This window comes from Ochlerotatus camptorhynchus, unplaced genomic scaffold (assembly GCF_037179485.1).
Source record: "Ochlerotatus camptorhynchus isolate MF236.1 unplaced genomic scaffold, CSIRO-AGI_Acam_v1.1 ptg000328l, whole genome shotgun sequence".
In the NCBI taxonomy this organism is placed as follows: domain Eukaryota; kingdom Metazoa; phylum Arthropoda; class Insecta; order Diptera; family Culicidae; genus Ochlerotatus; species Ochlerotatus camptorhynchus.
This window is the reverse complement of record NW_027040816.1, coordinates 118456-140137: the sequence shown is the minus strand read 5'-3', so window position 1 is coordinate 140137 and position 21682 is coordinate 118456. Positions and strand designations below refer to the sequence as shown.

General features: G+C 41.5%; 1 protein-coding gene across 1 annotated transcript; it reads left to right on the top strand.

Annotated features, from left to right (window-relative positions):
* The first annotated feature begins 2444 nt into the window (after nt 1-2444).
* Nucleotides 2445-3839, top strand: LOC135708232 (alpha-2 adrenergic receptor-like). Its single transcript, XM_065230229.1, has one exon. It carries the CDS (start codon nt 3150-3152, stop codon nt 3837-3839), a length of 690 nt encoding a protein of 229 aa, XP_065086301.1. The 5' UTR covers nt 2445-3149.
* The last annotated feature ends 17843 nt before the right edge of the window (nt 3840-21682 follow it).

The window sequence follows — 21682 nt, the reverse complement described above, 5'->3', positions numbered from 1 at the left end:
GAAAAACCATGAAGAATGAGCTGTCGCACGGCATGTTTTGGTGTAAAAATGAAATTGTCCTCTGCTCCAGGTTCCCCCGGGGGCATACTGGATGTTCCGAGAGTGTCCAATGTGGTCAATGATGCATTTAAAGTTTATCGAAAGTCTATTGACGAGAAACCATGAAGAAAGAGCTGTCTCACGGCATGTTTTGAGTGATTAAATGATCTGCCCGCATTCAGAACCCTTCACCAGAACCGATTCCAGGGAATTGCCATATCTCGGTTGATTATATGCCGATTTTAGTTCTTGGCATATGATTCGCTTAAAAAATGGTTCTTCTTTCGTTGTATTTACTAAAAATATATATATTTAACCAGCATCATATATAATATTTCACCAAAAATTTAGCAAGTTAGACAAGCCCTCCGGAAACTCGGAATATCTCCGGTATCCGGTGACCAGGAATATTTTCGGCTACACCGTAGAACAATATTAGTTTTCCAGTCAAATGCTCTTGGAAGATTTAAAATCGGATCATATTTGACGAAGTTACAACACTCCAAATTGACCAAAAATTTGCCTATCCTAGTTATTTTGAGTAACCCCTGTACAAGTTTCACACTGCCGTTTTCTAACGGAAGTATCATCTCTATACTTTCATATTCAAATCTATCCACTTTAAGTCTGATATGTCGCGTCAAGCATCTCCAACTTTGTAGTATTTCTTCTCCCTCAATAAATCTTACCCTTGGGGCAAGAAAGCTTTTGATCATGAGTGAAATCGGAGGTGGTAGATCCGGAACATCCGTAAAATTGATTGCTGTGTAAATTTGATCAACGTATGCCTTGCTCTATGGCTGCAACTATATGAAATGTAGTTAAATGGTGATTTCTGATATATTCGCTGGACATTGGCTCGAAATGGTCCGTAAAATGTATTGCTTCGTAAATTTGATGAAGTAGGCCATGATTTTTCTATTTATTATTTATATGCGATGTGGGAAAATGGTGTTTGCTGACATATCAGCTGATCATTGGCTCCAAGTTGTCACCAGATGATTCGGAACATCTTTAAAATTTATTGCTCTGTAAATTTGATCAAAGTGGGCCTTGATTTGATCTGATACTACATCTATAAGTTATTTTTTTATTTTAGTTCAACTAATCAAACAATGAAGAAACATTCTAAAATTCTTCTCTCCATAGTTTCGTCGAAAAAGGTAATGTCCTACTTTTTCATTTCATCCCACTGTGTTTTTGGGTATTTTACAGTATTTTTCAGTTATTTTGTAACCGGCAGCCGCCATCTTCATTTTCAAAATGATGTAAGACATAGGTTTCCAATCCATCTGCATCAGTAAGATTCCAAAAATATCCATATTGTTGGGTATTTGACAGTATTTTTTTCTGTTTTTTGTAACCGGAATCCCCAATCTTGGAATTCAAAATGACGTCACACATGTATTTTCGTTTCCTACATGTCACTCCGATAAAAAAATACCCATATTGTGGGGTATTTGACAATATTTTCAACAAACTTTTGTTACGAAGTAAATCACAAGTAAGGGTCTGTTCATAAACTACGTCGAAAGTTTAGGGGGAGGGGGGGGGGTGGCAATTATCCACGGCCCATACATAAAAAAAATGTTTTGTCAATTGTCTACGCAGGGGGAGGGAGTGCAAACATCCCAAAAAACTGGCTACGTAGCTAATGAACAGCCCCTAACGAGTTTTTTTTACGCACTAATTTGATTTCCAAACACTCGGTTTGGTTCGTAAATGCAGATTAAAAAAATTGAAATATTATTTCTTAGTTAATAATTGATGATTCGTGAAAGATACGTGCACGCCTTATTATTTTCAAATCATTTTCAGGATGGAATAAAAGTCAAAATATATATCATTTCCTATAATTGCTACTCCGAGCAGACCAGCAAAGATTTGCCTCCACTTGAGCAGCTGGTGGTCGTACTGGAATCTAATTGGCCTCTTCTCTATTCTATTTCCATTCCAGATCGCTCTCATCCTCCACAACGCCTTCACATCGCACACGACGGATACTTTCGTACACGGCACGTGGCAACCAGCTCCACCCCCAGTACCACCACCCGTCACGTCTAGCCCTGCAGCAGACTGCACCTGTCGGCCGAGTCGGTTGTTGCCATCGTGCGCCAGCCGAGAATCCCCGCCGGGATCATCAACCATCAATCGAGCATCGCTCGCCGCCGTCGTCAACGACTAGTTCCACTGTCGGCCACAACCATCCGGACCACTACGCTCAACGCTAGGTCGGCCGTGCGCCGGAAGAAGCGTCGAAGACGAAAGAAAAAAGTGGCCACCATGGGCCACTATCAAGTGGCAACTCCAGCAGCAACTAGTCTTTGTAGCCAGGCCACAGTAGCGTAGTAGAAGAACAAACTGACAGTGTCGTACGGCAGTCTGACAACTTCGTCGTCTTACGTTTTCTTGAGTGTTTTCGTTCGTTAGTGGTGTAAATTTTAAGGAGTTAAAATTCCAAAAGTGTGTGTGTTTTTTGCTGTTTGACATCGCAAATTTTTACAAGCCGATTCCCCTGGGAGGCCGAGAGGAGCAAAAATTTCAGCCGGAAAATCGGAATTTCGGAGTAAAACGGGTATTTTAAAAATATGTTGCTCTTAGGTATGAAATAGTAGCAACTACGCATACAAATAAAGGAGAAAATCAAACAAGTATTCAACTTAAAATTACTTATCAATAATCATATACGTGAGCACACCAGAAGCCGGCTGTTGATTTAAATTCTAGCAATGGAAAATCTATGCTTTTATGTACAGAAGTGGTGTATTGGTAAGACTCTCTAAACTAAAGGATATCTATCGGATCATGTGTGCGTGAAGTATCGCTTGTAGAAATATTTTAGCGTAATTGTGTCTATACGTAAAGTTTCTTTTAAAATCCGCACAGTAAGGAACACTGATACTCGATTTAAGTGCAATAATCAAATAAGCGAATCGGAAGAAGTCGTATCAATTTGACGAAATACAACACCATGTGGGACCAGCCAATTACACCACCGCCATCGGGACAGCGGATGCTTTGACAGACAATTAGGCAAGGAATTCCGAAAGCCACTCTAGGTTAGCAGTGTGACAAGCAACAGTAGTGCAGCGCAAAGAACTAACGTTACAATGGATTACCCCCTGGTAGCGGCCGGTAACATCTCGCAAGAGGATTTCCTGGCCATCGTCGGTGGAAACTCTTCGCTGTCGGGCCTCGTTCACGGGTTGGCTACGAACGCCCTGAATGATACGCTGGGTGGAGTTTTGGCCACGGGTGACAATCGGACTATCTTACACGGCTTCCCGAGCGGATACACACTGCCGCACATAATCTTCGCTTCAATTATCGTGACAATACTAATTATAGTCATCGTAGTCGGTAACATGCTGGTGATCATAGCAATTGCCACCGAGAAGGCGCTCAAAAACATCCAAAATTGGTTCATAGCATCCCTGGCGGTGGCGGACTTCTTCCTAGGGCTGCTGATCATGCCCTTTTCGCTGGCCAATGAACTGATGGGTTACTGGGTCTTCGGAAACTGGTGGTGCGACATACACTCGGCCATGGACGTTCTGCTGTGCACTTCGTCGATTATGAACCTGTGTCTGATCTCGCTGGATCGATACTGGAGCATTACGAAGGCCATCGAGTATCTCAAATCTCGGACCCCGGCCCGGGCTGCGTTTATGATCGCGGCCGTGTGGATCATGTCGGCGCTGGTTTGCATACCACCGCTGCTCGGCTGGAAGGCGCAACGACCGGAGGAGCACGTCGAGCTGCCACAATGCCAGGTGAGTGTTGACGATGGTTTTGATTAGAGATGGTGACTTATATAGGGTGTCCCAGGAAGTAGCTGCGGTTTTATATTGATATAAAAACACTATATCTTACAGATCTTTAATTTGTGTTTCATGTACATGTTCTTTATAGTATTTGAATGCTAAAAAAAAGTTGGAGGGTCGTGTACAAGACACGACCGCATTGTTAACGTAGGAATACGAAATTTTTGTTCGATTTTCTAGTTTGTTGTTTCGGATATTCACCCCTATTCTGTATTTCGTTTCGAACGAAATCCTCATACAAAAAAATATTTTTTTGTATGAGAATTTCGTTCGAAGCGAAATACAGAATAGGGGTGATTATTTTGGAATTAAGTGAATTTCATAACTCAACTCTTTTGTAGAAAGTTGTAGTGGCCCTGAACTGTGATGGTTTCTTTACGGCAAGCTTTGCTATAATCACTGGACCACGTGGTTATTCGCGTTTATACATATCACTTGCGCAGGAAATCAGTTAAGCATGGCATTTGTGACCAGCATACCTTCCAGTAGCATCAAACAGGTCAAAATTTACCCAAATCTGTCAATAAATTTGTTTGTTTTGCATTTGCTTATAGCAAAATACTGTACTTTTCGGGAACATTCACGCCAAAGAACTCACCAACACACTTGTTGTTACATGCCTCATGCTTGTTACAAATGAAATTTTGATTGCCTTTCTTTTTGAACACGCCGGTAAAGTACACAGACTCCTCCCATCATGAGTAGTTTGCTATCAAGAAGCGACACTGGCTCCTCTCCGTTTGTACTCTCTGTACTTTAAGTCTATACTCTACACTGAGGCAAATAGACCTAACAATTGCATAAGGCTCGACTTATGAACAACTTATATGAATTTCATAAGCGTGACTTATGAATGATTTTCGGGTAACATGAGGTAGCTCTTATAAGCCTTTAACCATTTCATACTTCCAAGCGTTGAAATACGAGTGGGTCAACACATAGGCCCCCTAACCTCAACGTCTATTTTCCAGTTCCAGTTTGCTCCGATTTATCGTTTTTTTTTTGTCAACATTATTTTTCATAAAATTCACACTCATTTATTATGGCTAAAATTCATAAGTGTTTCTTATTGAATTATTACGTGCTTTTAGCTGCGTGTATCTACTCTGTATTACTTAACGGTTCGGATGATTTCGAAGATGTCGCGCAGCAGGAGAATGCAACGATGAGGGTTTCTCAGTTTATGAAAGTGAAACGGAATAAATTTAACCCACCGATAAGACTACAAATAGAACATAATTTATTTCCCAAACAAATTATTTGATTTTTGTATCATTTTGATGTATTTAGTGACAAATTGAATGGGTGAATCATGGGTTACTCTATATAAATTCTATTCTAACCCTTTTCTGAAATGAACTTGGTGGCCCTGAAAAGGGCCGTTTTGTTACGTTGGTGATAAGTTTTAACCCTCGAAACCGTAGAGTGCGGTATTTCCGGTTATATCTACGAAAAGAAACCTGAGGTGTACTGAAGGTGTTCCTAGCAAAATCCTTGATGCCATCACCTGTACTGAACACGCCAAGCGCAAAACCATCAAGGCTATGGATGTCGTCTACGCTCTGAAGCGACAGAAACGCACTCTGTATGGTTTCGAAGGTTAAAACTTATCACCAACGTAACATTGGTGGCCCTGAAAAGTTAGAAGTCATTTCAGAAAAGAGTTATAATAGAATGTATATAGAGTATCCCCTGCTTCCAAGGTTGGTTACAGGATTACAACTGTGGAGAGCAGCGGTACCGGTGGTGTAGTGGTAAGCGTAATTACCTCTCACTCAGGTAAGCGTAATTACCTGGGTTCAATCCCAGTCGGTACCACTGGGATGTTCTGAGGCATAACATCTCTGATCACGCCTTCCTTCGGAAGGGAAGTAAAGCCGTTGGTCCCCGGTTCATGAGTTGATAGGTCGATAGGTAGGGTCCAGATGTGGGTAGCATTGGTGCTCAGCACGGAAAAAAAAATCCATGGAGAATAGCGAGAGCATTTTGTGTGGTCGTTGGGGGCGTGTGGCTGAATTGGCAGCAAAATGTTCCGCAAGTGCATCCTCCCTATTCGTACACGCCCGAAGATCGGAGGCGAATGTCACTTCGACTTGTTTCATCTAGGAACCATTCTCTGGTGACTGTGTTGGGGAATCAGCATATACATGTACGTAATTGGTGGATTTGTTAGTTATTTTGAAGCTTTTGGACAATGCTTGAAATTTACCACTTTTTCAATAGTTTCAATTTGAAAATCAACAGTCAAGAGCATTTTTATCGACGCGTAGAAATGTTTCTGATCGATTGGTGATAAAATTTTTGAAATTGGTCCAGGGGCAGCTAAGTTATTAACGTTCAAAATCTTTCATAATTTCATCTGTCGGTTTTCAAAAAGTATACCCCCATCTTCCCGAAAGACGTAGTCCTACGTCAAAATCAGCAATTAATATCAGAGATGAACCACGGCTGGTTTACGTGCTGCAAATATTTCAAACATTTTTAACTATTATGTTCATTTGTTAATTGGGTGGGGATTGTTAGAATTTTGAGAAATGAAAAATTTTAAAATCTCAAAATTAAGCTGAAATGAAAATTATTAGTACTGCTATTATTTTGAACAATTTTTCCTGGTGTCTCACTTTCCGGCAGGTGCTTCAAAAAATTTAATATTTTGTAATCGTAAAATTGAACATATTTGTAGTTCTTTGGCGAACGTTTCAGCTCAATTGATCATAAGTTAACAAAGTTATATCATGTCAAAGTTGACCATTTTGTATGAAAATCGACATGCGCTGCTATTTTATCGAACACAACTGTACATCATCTGAAAGGGCGTCGTTTTACGGATTGTAGGACAAAAGGTCGAATGGACAAAAGGTCGGATGGAGAAAAGGTCTAATGGACAAAAAGTCGAATGGTGATAAAGGGAACAAAAGGTTGAATGAACAGATGATGAATAGACAAAAGGTCGAATGGACAAAAGGTCGAATGATTCAAAGCGGGTCCAAAGTTTGAATGAAGTAAAAAAAATGTGAATGACTCAAAGAGGGACAAAAGGTCGAATGGTGGTAAATTTGGTTGTGAAGCCCGCTTGACCAGATGGCAAATATAGGAAAGAATACTTGTTAGACTTAAGACTTATCGTTACGTTGAATATTAAATTACTAATAATCAAAATCGATTTTGTTTGCTTACATTACAAACCAATAGTGAAGATAAAAAGGAATAATTTGTTTTTCCTTGATTTGTTTTACGTCAATCTTGTTAACCGCACTGAGTACCAATGCTACTAATGCCAGGTAGGCTGTTTACACACCTGAACCCTACCTATCGACCCATCAACTCATGGACCGGGGACCAAGGCGTGATCAAAGTATTTATGTCTCAGAAAATCCCGAAGGTACTGACTGGGAACTAACTTACATTGTTAGCGTGACTACGGATAGGAATAGCAAAAAAAAAAACCATTCAAGCTGCAATAAACTGGAAAAAACGTTTTGTTCAACATCAGCTTGTTTAAAAAACCTAATAAAGTCACTCCAATACTGTTCCCGAGGATTCAACCAGAGGTTATAAGAAAGAACGATTCGACCATTTGTCCATTATACCTTTTGCCTACCTTGTAATTATTCGACCTCTTTGAATCATTCAACCTTTTTTCACCATTCGACGTTTAGTCTATTCGACTTGTTGTTCCTCATAAGCCATTCGACTTTTTGTCCCTCTTTGAGTCATTTAACCTTTTGCCTTCTTTGAACAATTCAACCTTATTCCCATTCGAACTACTTTTGTCCAATCGACCTTTTGTCTATTCAAAATTTTGTCCATTCGACGTTTTTTCCATTCGACGTGTGGTCCAGTTGTCCATTTGACCTTTTGTCCCTTATGAACTATTCGACCAATTGTACATTTGACCTTTTGTCCATTCGACCTTTTGTCCATTCGATCTTTTGTCCATTCGACCTTTTGTCCATTCGACCTTTTGTCCATTCGACCTTTTGTCCATTCTACCTTTTGTCCATTCTACCTTTTGTCCATTCTACCTTTTGTCCATTCGACCTTTTGTCCATTCGACCTTTTGTTTCTTCGATCTTTTGTCCATTTGACCTTTTGTCCATCCGACCTTTTGTTTCTTCGAGCTTTTGACCTTGCGGCTTTTTTTCATTCAACGTTTTGTCACAGACAAACAGACATAACACATTGAATATTTATCACTGTAAAGGAAAGGTATTTCGTCCATTCGATTCCAAGCAATCATCGTCGGATCGGCCTATTTTTCGCTTTGGACCCACAACACAGTAGTTCACTGGGCGCCCTAGATATCGGTGCAGCCTCACAGATGATCAGCTGTTCAACTGATATGGCAATAACCACAACAACACAGTCCCGAAACACAACCACTCCTTTACATCCAGACTCCACTGATAGACAGCAGCAATTCACTAACAATATACAGTGTACGTCCACGCTGTACTACCAGAATGTACGTGGGCTACGCACCAAAACAAACCAAGTACTGCTAGCACTATCCCAATCTGACTACGATGTGATAGCTTTCACCGAAACCTGGCTCGGTGCTGATATTTCAAATTCTGAATTATCACACAACTATACAATCTATCGCTGTGATCGCAACGCCACAACAAGCCAATTTCGACGAGGTGGTGGTGTTTTGGTCGGCGTCCGTAATGCATTGAACAGTGCCGCTGTTTCGATTGCTGGTACCGAGTGTCTGGAGCAAATAATCGTTCGGATCAAGCTGCCTACATTTAACGGTGCCGGTGGTGTAGTGGTAAGCGTGATTACCTCTCACCCCAGCAGGCCTGGGTTCAATCCCAGTCGGCGCCGCTGGGATGTTCTGAGGCATAACATCTCTGATCACGTTTTCCTTCGGATGGGAAGTAAAGCCGTTGGTCCCCGGTTCATGAGTTGATGGGTCGATAGGTAGGGTCCAGGTGTAGGAGCTGCCTTCCTGGCACGTCGGTAGCATTGGTGCTCAGCACGGAAAACAAGATCGACGGAAAAAACAAACCAAAAGGAAAAAAAAAATAAAAGCTGCCTACATTTGAACTCTTCATCTGTTGTATTTATCTCCCTCCCAACAGCGACAATGCATTGTATGAACAGCACTGTTCACGTGTTTAAAGACTGATGGATCAAGCGGGTGATCGTGGTTTGGTTGTTGTTGTTGGTGACTACAATCTACCCTTCTTGAATTGGGACCATGATGATGAATTGCGATGTTTGCTACCTACAAATACGTCTTCTGAGCAGGAGTTCACTGTGGTTGAATCGTTCATCGCTAATGGTCTGCATCAGTTGAATCATTATGGTAATGCGAATGGAAGGATACTAGATTTGGTTTTCCATGTACTCGAGCTTGTGGAGCCCCCGGCACCGCTACTGCGTGTTGATGAACATCATAAACCATTGGTGCTTGTGATTGAAACTTCAAGCGAATGTGAAATTTCCCGAGCAACTGATCCGTTAGATTTTGACTTCAAGCGATGTGATTTTGCAGTTTTGAGCTCAATGATTTCATACGTCGCAAGGGTGAATCTTCTAATTGGTTGCAGTGTCGACGAAGCGGTATCGATATTCTACGACAGGCTTTATGGAATCATCAGCGAAGTTGTGCCTCTAAAACAACGGATCGACACCCACAGGAAGAAACAACCATGGTGGAACAATGAACTGCAACGGTTGCGAAATCGTCTACGCAGGGCTAGGAAGCGTTACTTTCGGTCTAGGAATGAACAGCATAAGGCTGAGCTGCGTGACTTAGAGAGCGAATATAACTCTTTGCATGCACAATGCTTTCGCTGCTACATTCATCGTACTGAAGCAAGTTTGAAACAGGACCCCCAACAATTCTGGCAATATGTGAAGACCCGTAAGCGCTCCAACGGAATGCCTCGACATCTTCGTTACCAAGGTGAGGCAGCTGAATCTCCATCAGAATCTGCAAATCTGTTCTCGGCGTTCTTTCAAAGTGTGGAAAGTAATAACCGACCACCTTTGACTGAATCGTACTTGAGCAATTTGCCGCACTACGACTTGAACGTGACCGTCTACAATTTCTCTCGGCAAGATGTTTTTGCTAAGCTGGTTTCTATCGACACTTCGAAAGGAGCTGGTCCAGATCGTCTGTCACCTTTCTTCATCAATCGGTGTGCGGAGTCAATCGCTTTGCCTGTGAGTATACTCTTCAACAGATTTCTTTTGAAGGGCATATTTTCCAACAAATGGAAAACTGCAGCCATCACTCCCATTCATAAAAGTGGTAATGTTAATGACGTCGAAAATTGTCTTGGAGAGTCTTGTCCATGATTCTTTGTATCGTAACGTTCAACATGTGATATCAGAGAGTCAGCATGGATTTGTCAGGAAGCGGTCAACAACAACCAACCTGATGTGCTACGTTTCTTCTCTTGTTGACAGCCTTGAAAAGCGACAACAGGTCGATGCAGTTTATGTCGACTTTTCTAAAGCATTCGACAAAGTGCCGCATGCACTGGCAGTTGAAAAACGCATGGGATTCCCTCAGTGGCTTACTCAATGGATTGAATCGTACTTGTCTGAGCATTGGAATTTTGTACGCCTCGGTGGAACCTCATCTGAAACGTTCTCAATTACTTCCGGGGTTCCCCAAGGAAGTCATTTGGGATCATTACTTTTCGTGCTGTTTGTTAACGATCTGTGCGAACTCATCAGATCACCGAAGTACATGTTCGCTGATGACCTGAAATTCTTCGGCCTGATAACCTCCATGGTCGATTGTTGCGCTCTTCAGATGGATATCGACTCGCTTCTTGAATGGTATGTATGTATGTAAGGTAGCCACCATCCCTTCAAAGATCTTGTCTTGTATGCAGCTCCAAGATCAATTTGAGCTACCGATCTGAATTCACAATATCGCTGTATGAAGAACCAAAAACGGAGGGGCGGACCCGTAAGCAGAGACACTTACGCGAAATCCACGGGAATTTAAGAATCTCCTTCCAACGATACGATCCAACAAATCGAATAACACAATCCGCAATACTTATTAAGCTTCCTACAGGATGGTTTGTAAAGAAGAGCGCGTCAATCTCACTGAAACTGTTGAAGTAGAATTCACACCACCACCATCGAATCGGCAGGATAAAGAAAATGATAGTGTTTATTCCCTCCTAGACTCCGGTTGTCATACCACTCCATCGTCCAGTTTCAGGTCAAATGATACCCTGATGCTCCCTCCCAACCCAGTATTTATTTATACAATGAAAATATATGTAATGGAGAAATGAAATAAATCAGAACATTAAATATGAAATAGTGAATATAAATTTATATGGATAGAATAGTTGATATTATGCAATGAAAATAGTAAATATTTTACACATAATAAGATCCAGCTCTTTGTTTCCTCAGCTCACAATATGAGGTGGATGTAACACTGAAATTTCAATGTTATATTAAGCAAATTTATATTTTTATCTCTAATTATACTTGATATTCTCTCCTTACAATAATGTAAGGATGTAAATGTAAAGTATGATGTATAACTAACAGGACAAACAATGAAATGGAACCTCATCTAAATGAAGCCATGCTTAATGAGAAATAACCTGTATAAAAAATAAATGCATATAATGTTATGTATTGTTGTTGCTTCCACTGCTTCATCCGCTTACTTTTAATTTCGATATGTAATGCAATACAATATAATTATATAATTGATCCAATATTAGGGTTAGATAAATATTGTAGTCTGCAGAAGGTTAATTATTTTAATGCTTGTCTTTTTATGATTTATCAACGAAGAGCAATTATTGATATCGATGAATCCAGTATTTCAGATATGCTTTGGATTTATTTTTAATGGATGGATTATCTTTGTTTTATTTGAAATTGAACATTGTTTGGTCCATGAAGAAGCATGCTGTTGAGGCCAACAATAAAATGAAAATAATTAAAATCAATATGTGCCTGTCTTAGATCAGCCGGTTAAGGCATAGTTATCGAGCAACAGTTAGTTAAATCAACGCCTAGTGCGTTCCAGAAGCATTACAGGTCGTAGAACAATATAACGAAGTATGTAGTAATAGTCAGGATCCACATCTAGGGCAACTGATGAAACTGTATTCTGCAATTTGATATTTCAATCGAAAGAATCAATGGATGGGATACGATATAGAAACATCTTATATGATTTCATGTTATATAGAAGCATTTAAAAACAACAAAAATTAAATGAATTATACTAATTAGGGTTAGATCCCGGTATTCAAAAAAAAAAAAAAAAAAAAACTAGAGACGTGTTCCCAGAATCGATCCTATACTACAGAAGCATGAATTAAGTTAGTGAGATAATACGATTAAGCGAAAGACTTGGCACCGTCAAGCATAGTATCATCAATAAAAATAAATTAATATGATCGCATGAAAAAAATTACTGCTGTTGTTTGCTCATCTGCTCAAAGCTTGATTTCAATTACTTGTAAAACATAAAAATAAAAGCAAAATGACCACCCCTCCCATGAGCGAAAAACACTTATAATATTTATATGGTTACTCTGCTCAATGACGTGGGAACACAGGGAATCATCTATGGAACAGCTCCAACACTTGAGCCATCACTCGGGTATGGCACCTTTTGTTAGATATTTTTCATTAATATGATTTATGAAAAATATGAAAAAAACAGTTTAACCAAAAATTTAAAATGTTTAATCAATTACACTTTTATTAATTTTACTCCCCATCGATCATCTCATTTGCACTCTCTCGCCTTGCATTAGTTTACGGTTTTCTTTCGCTTACCCACATTCCTAAATGAAATCATCCGAGACTATACATATCAAGCTGAACACTGCACCAGATCCCATGCAACCTCGACCGATTCTCCTCGTCCACCCCCTCTCTCGTTAACAACCCGAGCACAAAACCGTTTCTTGTTGTGTTTGTCATATAGATCTCCAAGCGCAATCCCACGAACACTTAAATCGAACATCCATGCATAAAAATGAAGAGTAAGAAGAACCAAAAAGGTATCGCGATATCACAACTACTTAAAAAGGTAGCGCGCGGTCTCACGCACACTTTTGTGCATCTGGAAAACTCTATACCCAGGTGACATCATGCTCTATACTATATGCTAGACAAAAGCTTCTTTAATATCTTTTTTTTTACTATACACGCTCAATAAAACTCACCACCCAACAGGTTGCTCCTTAGTCATGCAACCTGCAAAAAAAAAATCTGCCACTGCATCTATCGGTGAGTAGCTTTAACATGCACATCTACATGAAATCAAGCCTAACACTGCACCAGGTCCCAAGCAGCATCTCCTCGTCGACTTTCTCTGCCGTTAAAAACTTGAGCACAGAACCGTTTCTTGTTGTGTTTGTCGTATTATATGCTAGATGAAAGCTTCTTTTATCGATCAATATATTGAAAATAGCTGGGAATGTCTTAACATGACCGTGGGGATGCAAAGAGAAAGTCGACGAAGAGAATCCGTCGATGCCACCTAGGACCCAATGCTATGTCCAGCTTGAACTGTCGACAGACACATGGCAATGTTGTCAGAAAACAGCCAAAAATAAAAACAAAATATTGAAATAATAGTGATTTTGATGATTGTAACATATAACATTTTTTGAGAGTATTCACATCACAAGAAAAAAGAAAATAATAGTGAACATCTTTAATAATTATCATAGTTATAGCGATTTAAAAGTACTTATCCTTTCATGTTAGTCGATATCCTGGTAGCACTGGGAAATTCACCAAAGAGCTTTTTACCACTGTTTCTGGTCCGCTGCTCCACACAACAAAAGTTTGAAATCGCCTTCGTATTTATTACTAGTCGCCTCAAGTGATTTACAAACACACACACACCCTTGAGTGTATCGAATTCTTGGAATTTTCACACCACGCACTTCACAAACGGCAGCAATTTGATTTATTTTCAATAATTTTTAAAACTTGGTTAATCAGCCTATACGCTTTTTCAAGGCAAAACAAACATGTTGATTTGTAACACATTCCACCGATTTACAGGTCAATAACTCTTTCTTTCTTGCTAAACACACTTTTAAACAGCGAGAATGAACGTAATACACATCCGTATGCAACAAGCATCACGAGCGAACTGTCCAACTCACTGAATTGTTGCAAAATTGTTACAATGATCGACTCGCTTCTTGAATGGTGCTCATTAAACGGAATGGAAGTGAATATTCGTAAATGTAACATCATCTCGTTCAACCGATCTAGGACAACTGTCATTTTCGATTATAAGATGAACGCTTCAAGTGTCAACCGTGTGGACAGTAAGCTGAAATTCACCGAGCACATTGCAACAACCGCCGCCAAAGCATATGCGATACTAGGGTTCATCAAGCGCAACACGCAGCAATTTGAGGATGTATACTGTCTAAAAACATTGTATTGTTCGCTAGTGCGTAGCATACTGGAATATGGTGTTCTAGTATGGGCACCGTATAACGTCACGCGTTCATATTCGACATTCTGAACAACAATGTAGATTGTGCTGAACTTCTAGGGAAAATCGAGTTCAATGCACCGGCTAGGCCGACGCGACAAAATGACCTTCTCCGTATTCCTCAGCATCGTACAGTCTACGGTCAAAACAATCCACTGGATGTTTGCTGCTGTCGTTTCAACGAATCGCGTGAAGATTATGTTTTTAATATTTCGAAAACCATGTTTAAAAGTAGGATTAGTTCTTTAACTAGACATTAATAATTCTGTCTGTGCGTTTTTATTATACGAAGACAAGTAAATAAAATAAAATAGAATAAAAACATCGTCGCTAAAACATTACCGCCATCTGTTGAATACACTGTGGTGGGTAGTACGCTGAACAGATGGCGGTAGTGTGTAAACGTCAAACGCAAGGGAATTGACTATGCGCGCCACAGGTGGCGGTACTACCAACTACGATACTTTTAATTTGACCGTTAAATGCTTGAACAACTTGCGAGAGTTATGTCTGTTTGTCTGTGGTTTTGTCATTCAACGTTTTGTCATTCGACGTTTTGTCTTTCGATCATTAGCTCCACAATCCTTAGCACGATATTTTTTGGTTGTGGTACAAATGGTCGAAAGGTAATTGAAAAACAAAATGTCGAAAAGAAAAAAAACGTCGAAAGGACAAACATCGGAGATACACAAGGTCGAATGTACAAAAGGTTTAATGGTGTAGGTTAAACTCAATTGAATGATAACGAGCGTTTTTCAAATGACAATGATCCATGCCTTCGTCAAATGACTAAGCAAACTGATATCACCCATTCTAAGGAGGTTCCTTTGATAGTGGATAGCTGCTTTTCTCATTTTCATCAAACATGTTCAATTGATTTTGATAATTTACAGCACTGGTCATGCTGCCTACCAACTCACGTAAAGGGCAGAACCGGGACTCACTTGACAACCCGTGACGACTGCCCAGTGGGTTCGCCAACGACTTCCATTTGGAGTCTTGTGAACTTCTTCTTGATGCGTTTGGCTATCTCGTTGAGCAGTTATGTGCGGAGTAATGAATCATTGTCCGTTTAGATTATCCTGATGATTGCATTAGTCCAAATAATAATTTTGGATTTGATTTGCGAGTAGTTAAATGCAGATACCTAGTGCAGAATTGCTCTTGAAATTTTAAAAACCTCACCAATCGAATAATTCTTCACAGTCCAACCACCTGCTCTCGCACCTCCATCAAGAACTGCCGTACATTGTGCATCGTTCTTCCAACTATGTTGTACACCGACAATCTTGCACGATTATTATCCTCTCTAAATTCATGTGCATCAGTATCCACTCAACCGGTGCCATCACGTACCCACGTCGAGTCTCATTTGAATAAGACATCCATTCCCGTCTAGTGCACAAGTGCCACTCGGATCATTTAACGTGAATTGAAAATTTGCTCCAATTTTACGGCGCTTTAAAACTGCCCCCCCATCCCCTGGCTTTCCATCCATGGAAACGTACTCCATCATCCGAACAAACTAGAAGAAATTAGACAGAGAGAAGTATTACCGCGTCAATCTTTTGCCATCGTCCTCGCTCCCCACACACGCGCACGTGTCATGAAAGCAAAATGATCCACTTCTCTGGTGATGCGTTACTTTGCAACTAGATCCACGTCCCCCGAGACCCACGCCACCACCACCCATCGCGTTCCAGTCAACTCAAAAAAGGGTTCCTATTTTTAGCCGACTCCCAAACAAACGAACGGTCATGTGCCCATGAATTACGCCGCCCGTCCGCCTTATGACAACTTTGAGACGCAGCTGTTCGCGTGAAGAAGCATGCCCGGAGAATGTAAATGTAGGTGCAGGTTCAAGTGCCGCTCATATTATGACTGGATTAGGACCGACGACACAGGCATCTGTTACCGATTCTTTTCCACCTACTCAACCCACCGCTGACGGCTTGCCGATGCGGCGACAGGCGACTGATGGCGGGTGTCAACCGTTTTGGCAGCATCCGTCGCCGTCTGAGCTCTGGGCGTTGTATCGGTTTGTAAAGACACCCCTGCCCCTTTGGCTGCTTCTCTGCTCAGTGCAAATGTGTGACAGCGATGCCACCAAAAGGCGAAGAGATCCGTGAAAAACATGGGTGAGAGTATCAAACCGTGAAACTGTAAACTTGTTACAGTTTCTTGGGTGCTAGTTTGATCTATGGACGGCGAATTTGAAGTGCTGCCAGGTTTTTATTTTTTCTCTCTACCGGGAGTGCGGTGAACGTTGAGTATATTCTATTTTCAAGGACTTCGGCTGTTTAAAAATGTATGTTTGCGTTTTCCGTGAGAAATTATGCATCAGTCATTCCATAACAAAACGACACAGTGGTGGAATTTCGTAAAAATGGGTAGTCTTATTCCTAATCACAAAATATTAGACCCGCATTTTTTTTGCCATTAGGGTAACCGTTTCTATGTTAGGTTAATCCAAAAAATCGATTTTTTTTTCAAAAATGACTTTTTTCAAAAATTTATAACTGTTGAACAACTTTTTTTTTTGTTTTTGATTTTTTTATTTTGTGACTAGAAAATAGGTATATATGATGTGACTATGTCAGCTATGTATCAATGGAGACGCATGGTAGTCAAGTCAAATAGGACTATTGAGTGAAAACCCAAAGCTTGATAACTTCAAAAAATACCCTCTGTTCAGGGACGTAGTGAGAGCTGACAGTGCCCCTGGCAGGGCCCCACAAAGTCACTTGCAATCGAAAATCGTCAAGCGACGATGAAGCTGTAAACCATCACTTTCAATTGAAAGTCATTCGGTCTTCTCTTCGAGCAGATCCCCGTCAACATCAACAGAACCACTTTCGATCAGTTTTCATGCTGTTTTTTTTTTGGCTTGACTCGTGTTCATTTATTCTTACAATGTCAAATGATCTTACTTTTGCATTGAAGCGAAGCTGTTCGACTTTTGTTGATTGTTCACTCGGTTCATTTAAGCGTATGCTCATAGATCTGTGCACGTGGATGTCAAATTAATCATTTTCGGGTGGTTTTTTACTCATCAATATGGGTATTTTTTAAATCGGGGTGACATCTAGAGATCGAAAATTGGCATGCGATGCCATTTTTCAATCCAAGATGGTGGCTTCCAGTTTAAGAAAAAGTGGGAAATGCTGTCAAATACTTATCAATAAAGGTATTTTTGGAATCGGGATGATGTCTAGAGGATGAAAATCGATATCCGACGCCATTTTGAAATCTAGGATGGCGGCTTCCGATTTACAAAAAAAGTGGAAATTCAGTCAAATACACATAAATATTGGTATTTTTGTAATCGGTATGAAGTCTACCGATCGACAATTGGTATGCGACGCCATTTTAAATCCAAGATGGTGGCTTCCTATTTCAGAAAAAATGGGAAATGCTGATGCCGTCCCATCAATATGGGTATTTTTGGAATTGGGGTGACGTCTGGAGATTGGAACTCAATATCCGACGCCATTTTGAAATCCATGATGGTGGCTTCCGCTTTTCGAAAAAGTTGTAAATTCTATCAAATACCCATACAAACTGTTTTTTTTTAGAATCAGGGTAGCGTCTAGAAGCCGTAAATCGATATCCAACGCCATTTTGTAATCCAAGACGGCGACTTCCGAATTGCGGAAAAGTGTCAAATATCCTAATACCCCGTTCACATTACAGCGTATATCACGTGATATACGCTGTCTTGCAATGAACACTCATACATCTAGTTTTCACTGGAAATCCTATGTATGAGTGCTCATTGCAAGACAGCCTATATTGCGTGATATAGGCTGTAATGTGAACGGGGTATAAAATATGGTTATTTTCAGAATGGGGATGAGACGTAGATGCCGAAAATTGATGTCACGCCGTCTTTAAATCCAAGATGGCGGCTTTGGTTCAGAACTGTGGAATACTGTCAAATACCGATCAATGGGGGTTTTTTTTTTTAAATCGGGCTGACATCTATAAGCCAGAAACGTCGAGTTAGTCTGATGATGTCTCTCCGCAGGTCTGCTGCCGACCCGTCCCTGATGGTGACTTGTTTGGGACAATAGGCCGCAATGGAGGAGTGGAGACTTCCACACCCACCGCTTCGATCATCTTCAGCTGTAAACTCGGTAGCAGTCGACAGCCAATATTTCACCTTAATGCGATAGCCACTCGTCCTGCGCAGGAGCTGGTCCGGTCTAGCCTTACGATCCGAAAATCGGGGAGGTGAACATTTGTCACCGGCTTCAGGTGTGTTTCGGTGATGACGGCGATTTCAATGCTATGTACATTGAGGAATTGCACGAAGCTGTTCAGGTAGTGTTTTGGTGGTGCGTAAGATTATGATCACCTCAGTCACGAGGATCACTAGTTCGTCGCTTGTGAGTGGAGTATTGTCTGCTGCCTCACCTGACACAACACGGGCGTACGATAATCCCGGGGTAGTAGAGCCATGGCTCGGCTGGGTTGCAGCGGCAGTGAGGCGATGCTTAACTGAACGGTGGCTGGGACCTGCTTGATCTGATGTTGGATTCGTAACACGGGGGAGGGGGAGTGATGGGGCGGCGCTGGTTTAGTGGGAGCGGTGCTAGGTTTGGGACCATAAGACGAGCCTGAAGTACTGGAAACGTGTCCATGTTGACAATAGGAGCACGATTATTGTGGTGGCGACCAAGTTGGTTCTTCGTGGAAGCCTGTTGTCGGATCTGGATGAAGGCCACTCGCTTGGGACATCTCCTATCGATGCCCAGATGATTGGAATCACAGTTTACGCACTTAGGTTCAGCTTCTTGCCGTCGCCGGTGGTGTAGTGGTAAGCGTGACTGCTTTCTCACCCCAATGGGCCTGGGTTCAATCCCAGTCGAGGTCGGTGGGATTTTTCTGAGGCATAAAAATCTCTGGTCACGTCTTCCTTCGGAAGGGAAGTAAAGCCGTTGGTCCCGGCCCATGTGTGTTGAAAATGGGTGCGATATCCTACGCAGGTGTGGGAGCTGCCTTCCTGCACATTCGATTTCCGTCAATGGATGGCAATCGATGTCCGTCGGTGATTGGCACTAAATTGCGGAACAGAGACCGACGTTAAATAAAGGAAAAAAGAAGGTTCAGCTTCTTCTTCCTTCTTGCAGGCGGTAGAATTGTGAGCCCCAGCACATTTGCCACAACGAGCTTTCATGTGACAATGCTTCGTTCCGTGCCCAAATGCCAGACAATTAGTGCACTATGTCACGTCATGGTGCAGAGGGCGATACTGCTCCCACTGAATTACGATGTTGAACAGCGCGCGAATCAGCCGCAGAGCAGCCACACTGGTGAAGCCCTTATTGAAGTGCACCAGGTACAACTGGTCTCGGAATACTTGGTTGCAGATCAAGTTGCTCCAATTCTGCTTTAATCTCCGAAACAGGGAGATTTGGAAGACCACATTTCACCATTTTCAATGGTTTGCTTCCAGGGACGTCGTGAGTGTAGAACTCAAACCGGTTCAGCTGAAGAAATGTGCCAACAGCGTTGTAGTTCGCCAGCGTCGAGTACAAGATTTTGATCCACGTGCTGCAAAGCTTGAACAGCGGATGGATTTGATTTTTAGCCGGCTCATTCCTGAGCAACGTGAGCTCCTTCGTCGAGGTGAACAGTGGGGGCACTTTTTCCCGTTTCTCAACTGGATCTGCTTCTTCGGGGAGTGCCGAGACCGGATTACTCTGAAGCAACTTTTCTGTGTGGTTGCTGGCACCAGCTTTCTTACGAGGCCTTTTCGGGGCATCTTGAACGCATGCGGTTGCATCCAAACTTTGGCGACCTTTTGTTTTTTCAACGGGTGAGTGGAGGCATTCAATTGTTGCTCCACTACCGCCGATTTAGCGACTGCCACAAGAGAGGCGAGAACTGAAGACACGTTGCTAGCCAAAACGACCAAACGACCGGCTTAAAACACCGAACGACTCGCTGTTTTATAACTTTTCAGATTCTAGCAGCACGATGTGCAATCAAATGGTTTCCTTCATTTTATTGTTGGCTTGAAGGTAAATACAAACCAACTGCTTCCAGCGGGGCCATTCATTCACAAGGTTTGCACAATCAAACGGTTTTGGTAGACGATGATCGTATCCGGATGCCATATTGCTCCTAGTAGTAAAATTACGTTTATTTCTGTTAATTATGATTTTACATGGTTTTAACATTTTTATTGATTAGCTTCAGGCTCTTCATCTTTGTTTAAGTTATTATTCTAATTTACGTATTCACGTTTTTCTACTAGTCTACAGAATACCCCTTGGGAGGTGGGTTATGTTTGAATTGAAAAAAGTGATACCCTACCTAACTACGAGTATAACTTAATCTAACGTGCTAAAGGGCGAACACGAAATTATTGCGACACCGAAAATGTCATGCCAATTTTCTTATAATGTTTAGAATCAAACCAAAATTTTAGGGTAGTTTTATACATATATTTACTTCAAAAATCAAAAGAAAAGTTAATCGATGGAGCCTTGAGTGTAAAATTGAACGCATTTTCGCTTGATGCCCTCCATCAAAGTCTTTACAGTGTCATCCGGTACCAGTTTCTCAGTTTTTTTTTTCCATTTTCTTAACATGTCCTTCTCGTCTTTGACTATCTTCTTGCTCTTCCGAAGTTTCCGCTTCATTATTGCCCAGTACTGCTCCATCGGGCGCAGCTCCGGACAGTTTGGCGGATTCATGTCCTTTGGAACAAAATGGACTGCAAGAACGGCAAAAGGCGCTTCTCGAGGCACTCAGATTTGTAGATCTCGCCATTTACTGTGCCCTTTGTCACGAAAGGCTCACTCCTCAGTCCGCAAGAGTAGATGGCCTGCCAAATGAGATATTTGGAGGCGAACTTCGACATTTTTTTCTTCTTAAATTTGTCGTCCACATCGAACTTGCTTAAAATCGGCTTTTATATACGTTTCGTCGTCCATCACACAGCAGCCATATTTTGTCAGCATCTTCTCGTAGAGCTTCCGTGCCCGAGTTTTAGCCGTCGATTGTTGCCGCTCATCGCGGTTTGGGAAGTTCTGTACCTTATATGTATGTAGTCCAGCTCTCTTCTTTGCCTTCTGGACGTAGCTCTGCGACATGCCGATCTTTTAGCCAAATCACGGCTTGAGACGTTGGGATTTGCTTTAATCATCCGCTTCACGTTTCCCTCCGTCTTTTTGTTCTCCGGTCCCGGTTTTCTTCCAGCTCCTTTGCCGTGGTCCAACGTCAACCGCTCCTGGAACCGCTTCAACACTCTGGAGACGGTTGAATGGTGAATGTTCAACATTTTTCCCAACTGCCGGTGCGACAGGTCAGAAAATTCCAGGTATTTAGAAAGAAT

Coding starts and splice junctions, on each gene's coding strand:
- LOC135708232 (XM_065230229.1), top strand. CDS start 3,150: ATGGATTACCCCCTGGTAGCGGCCGGTAACATCTCGCAAGAGGATTTC.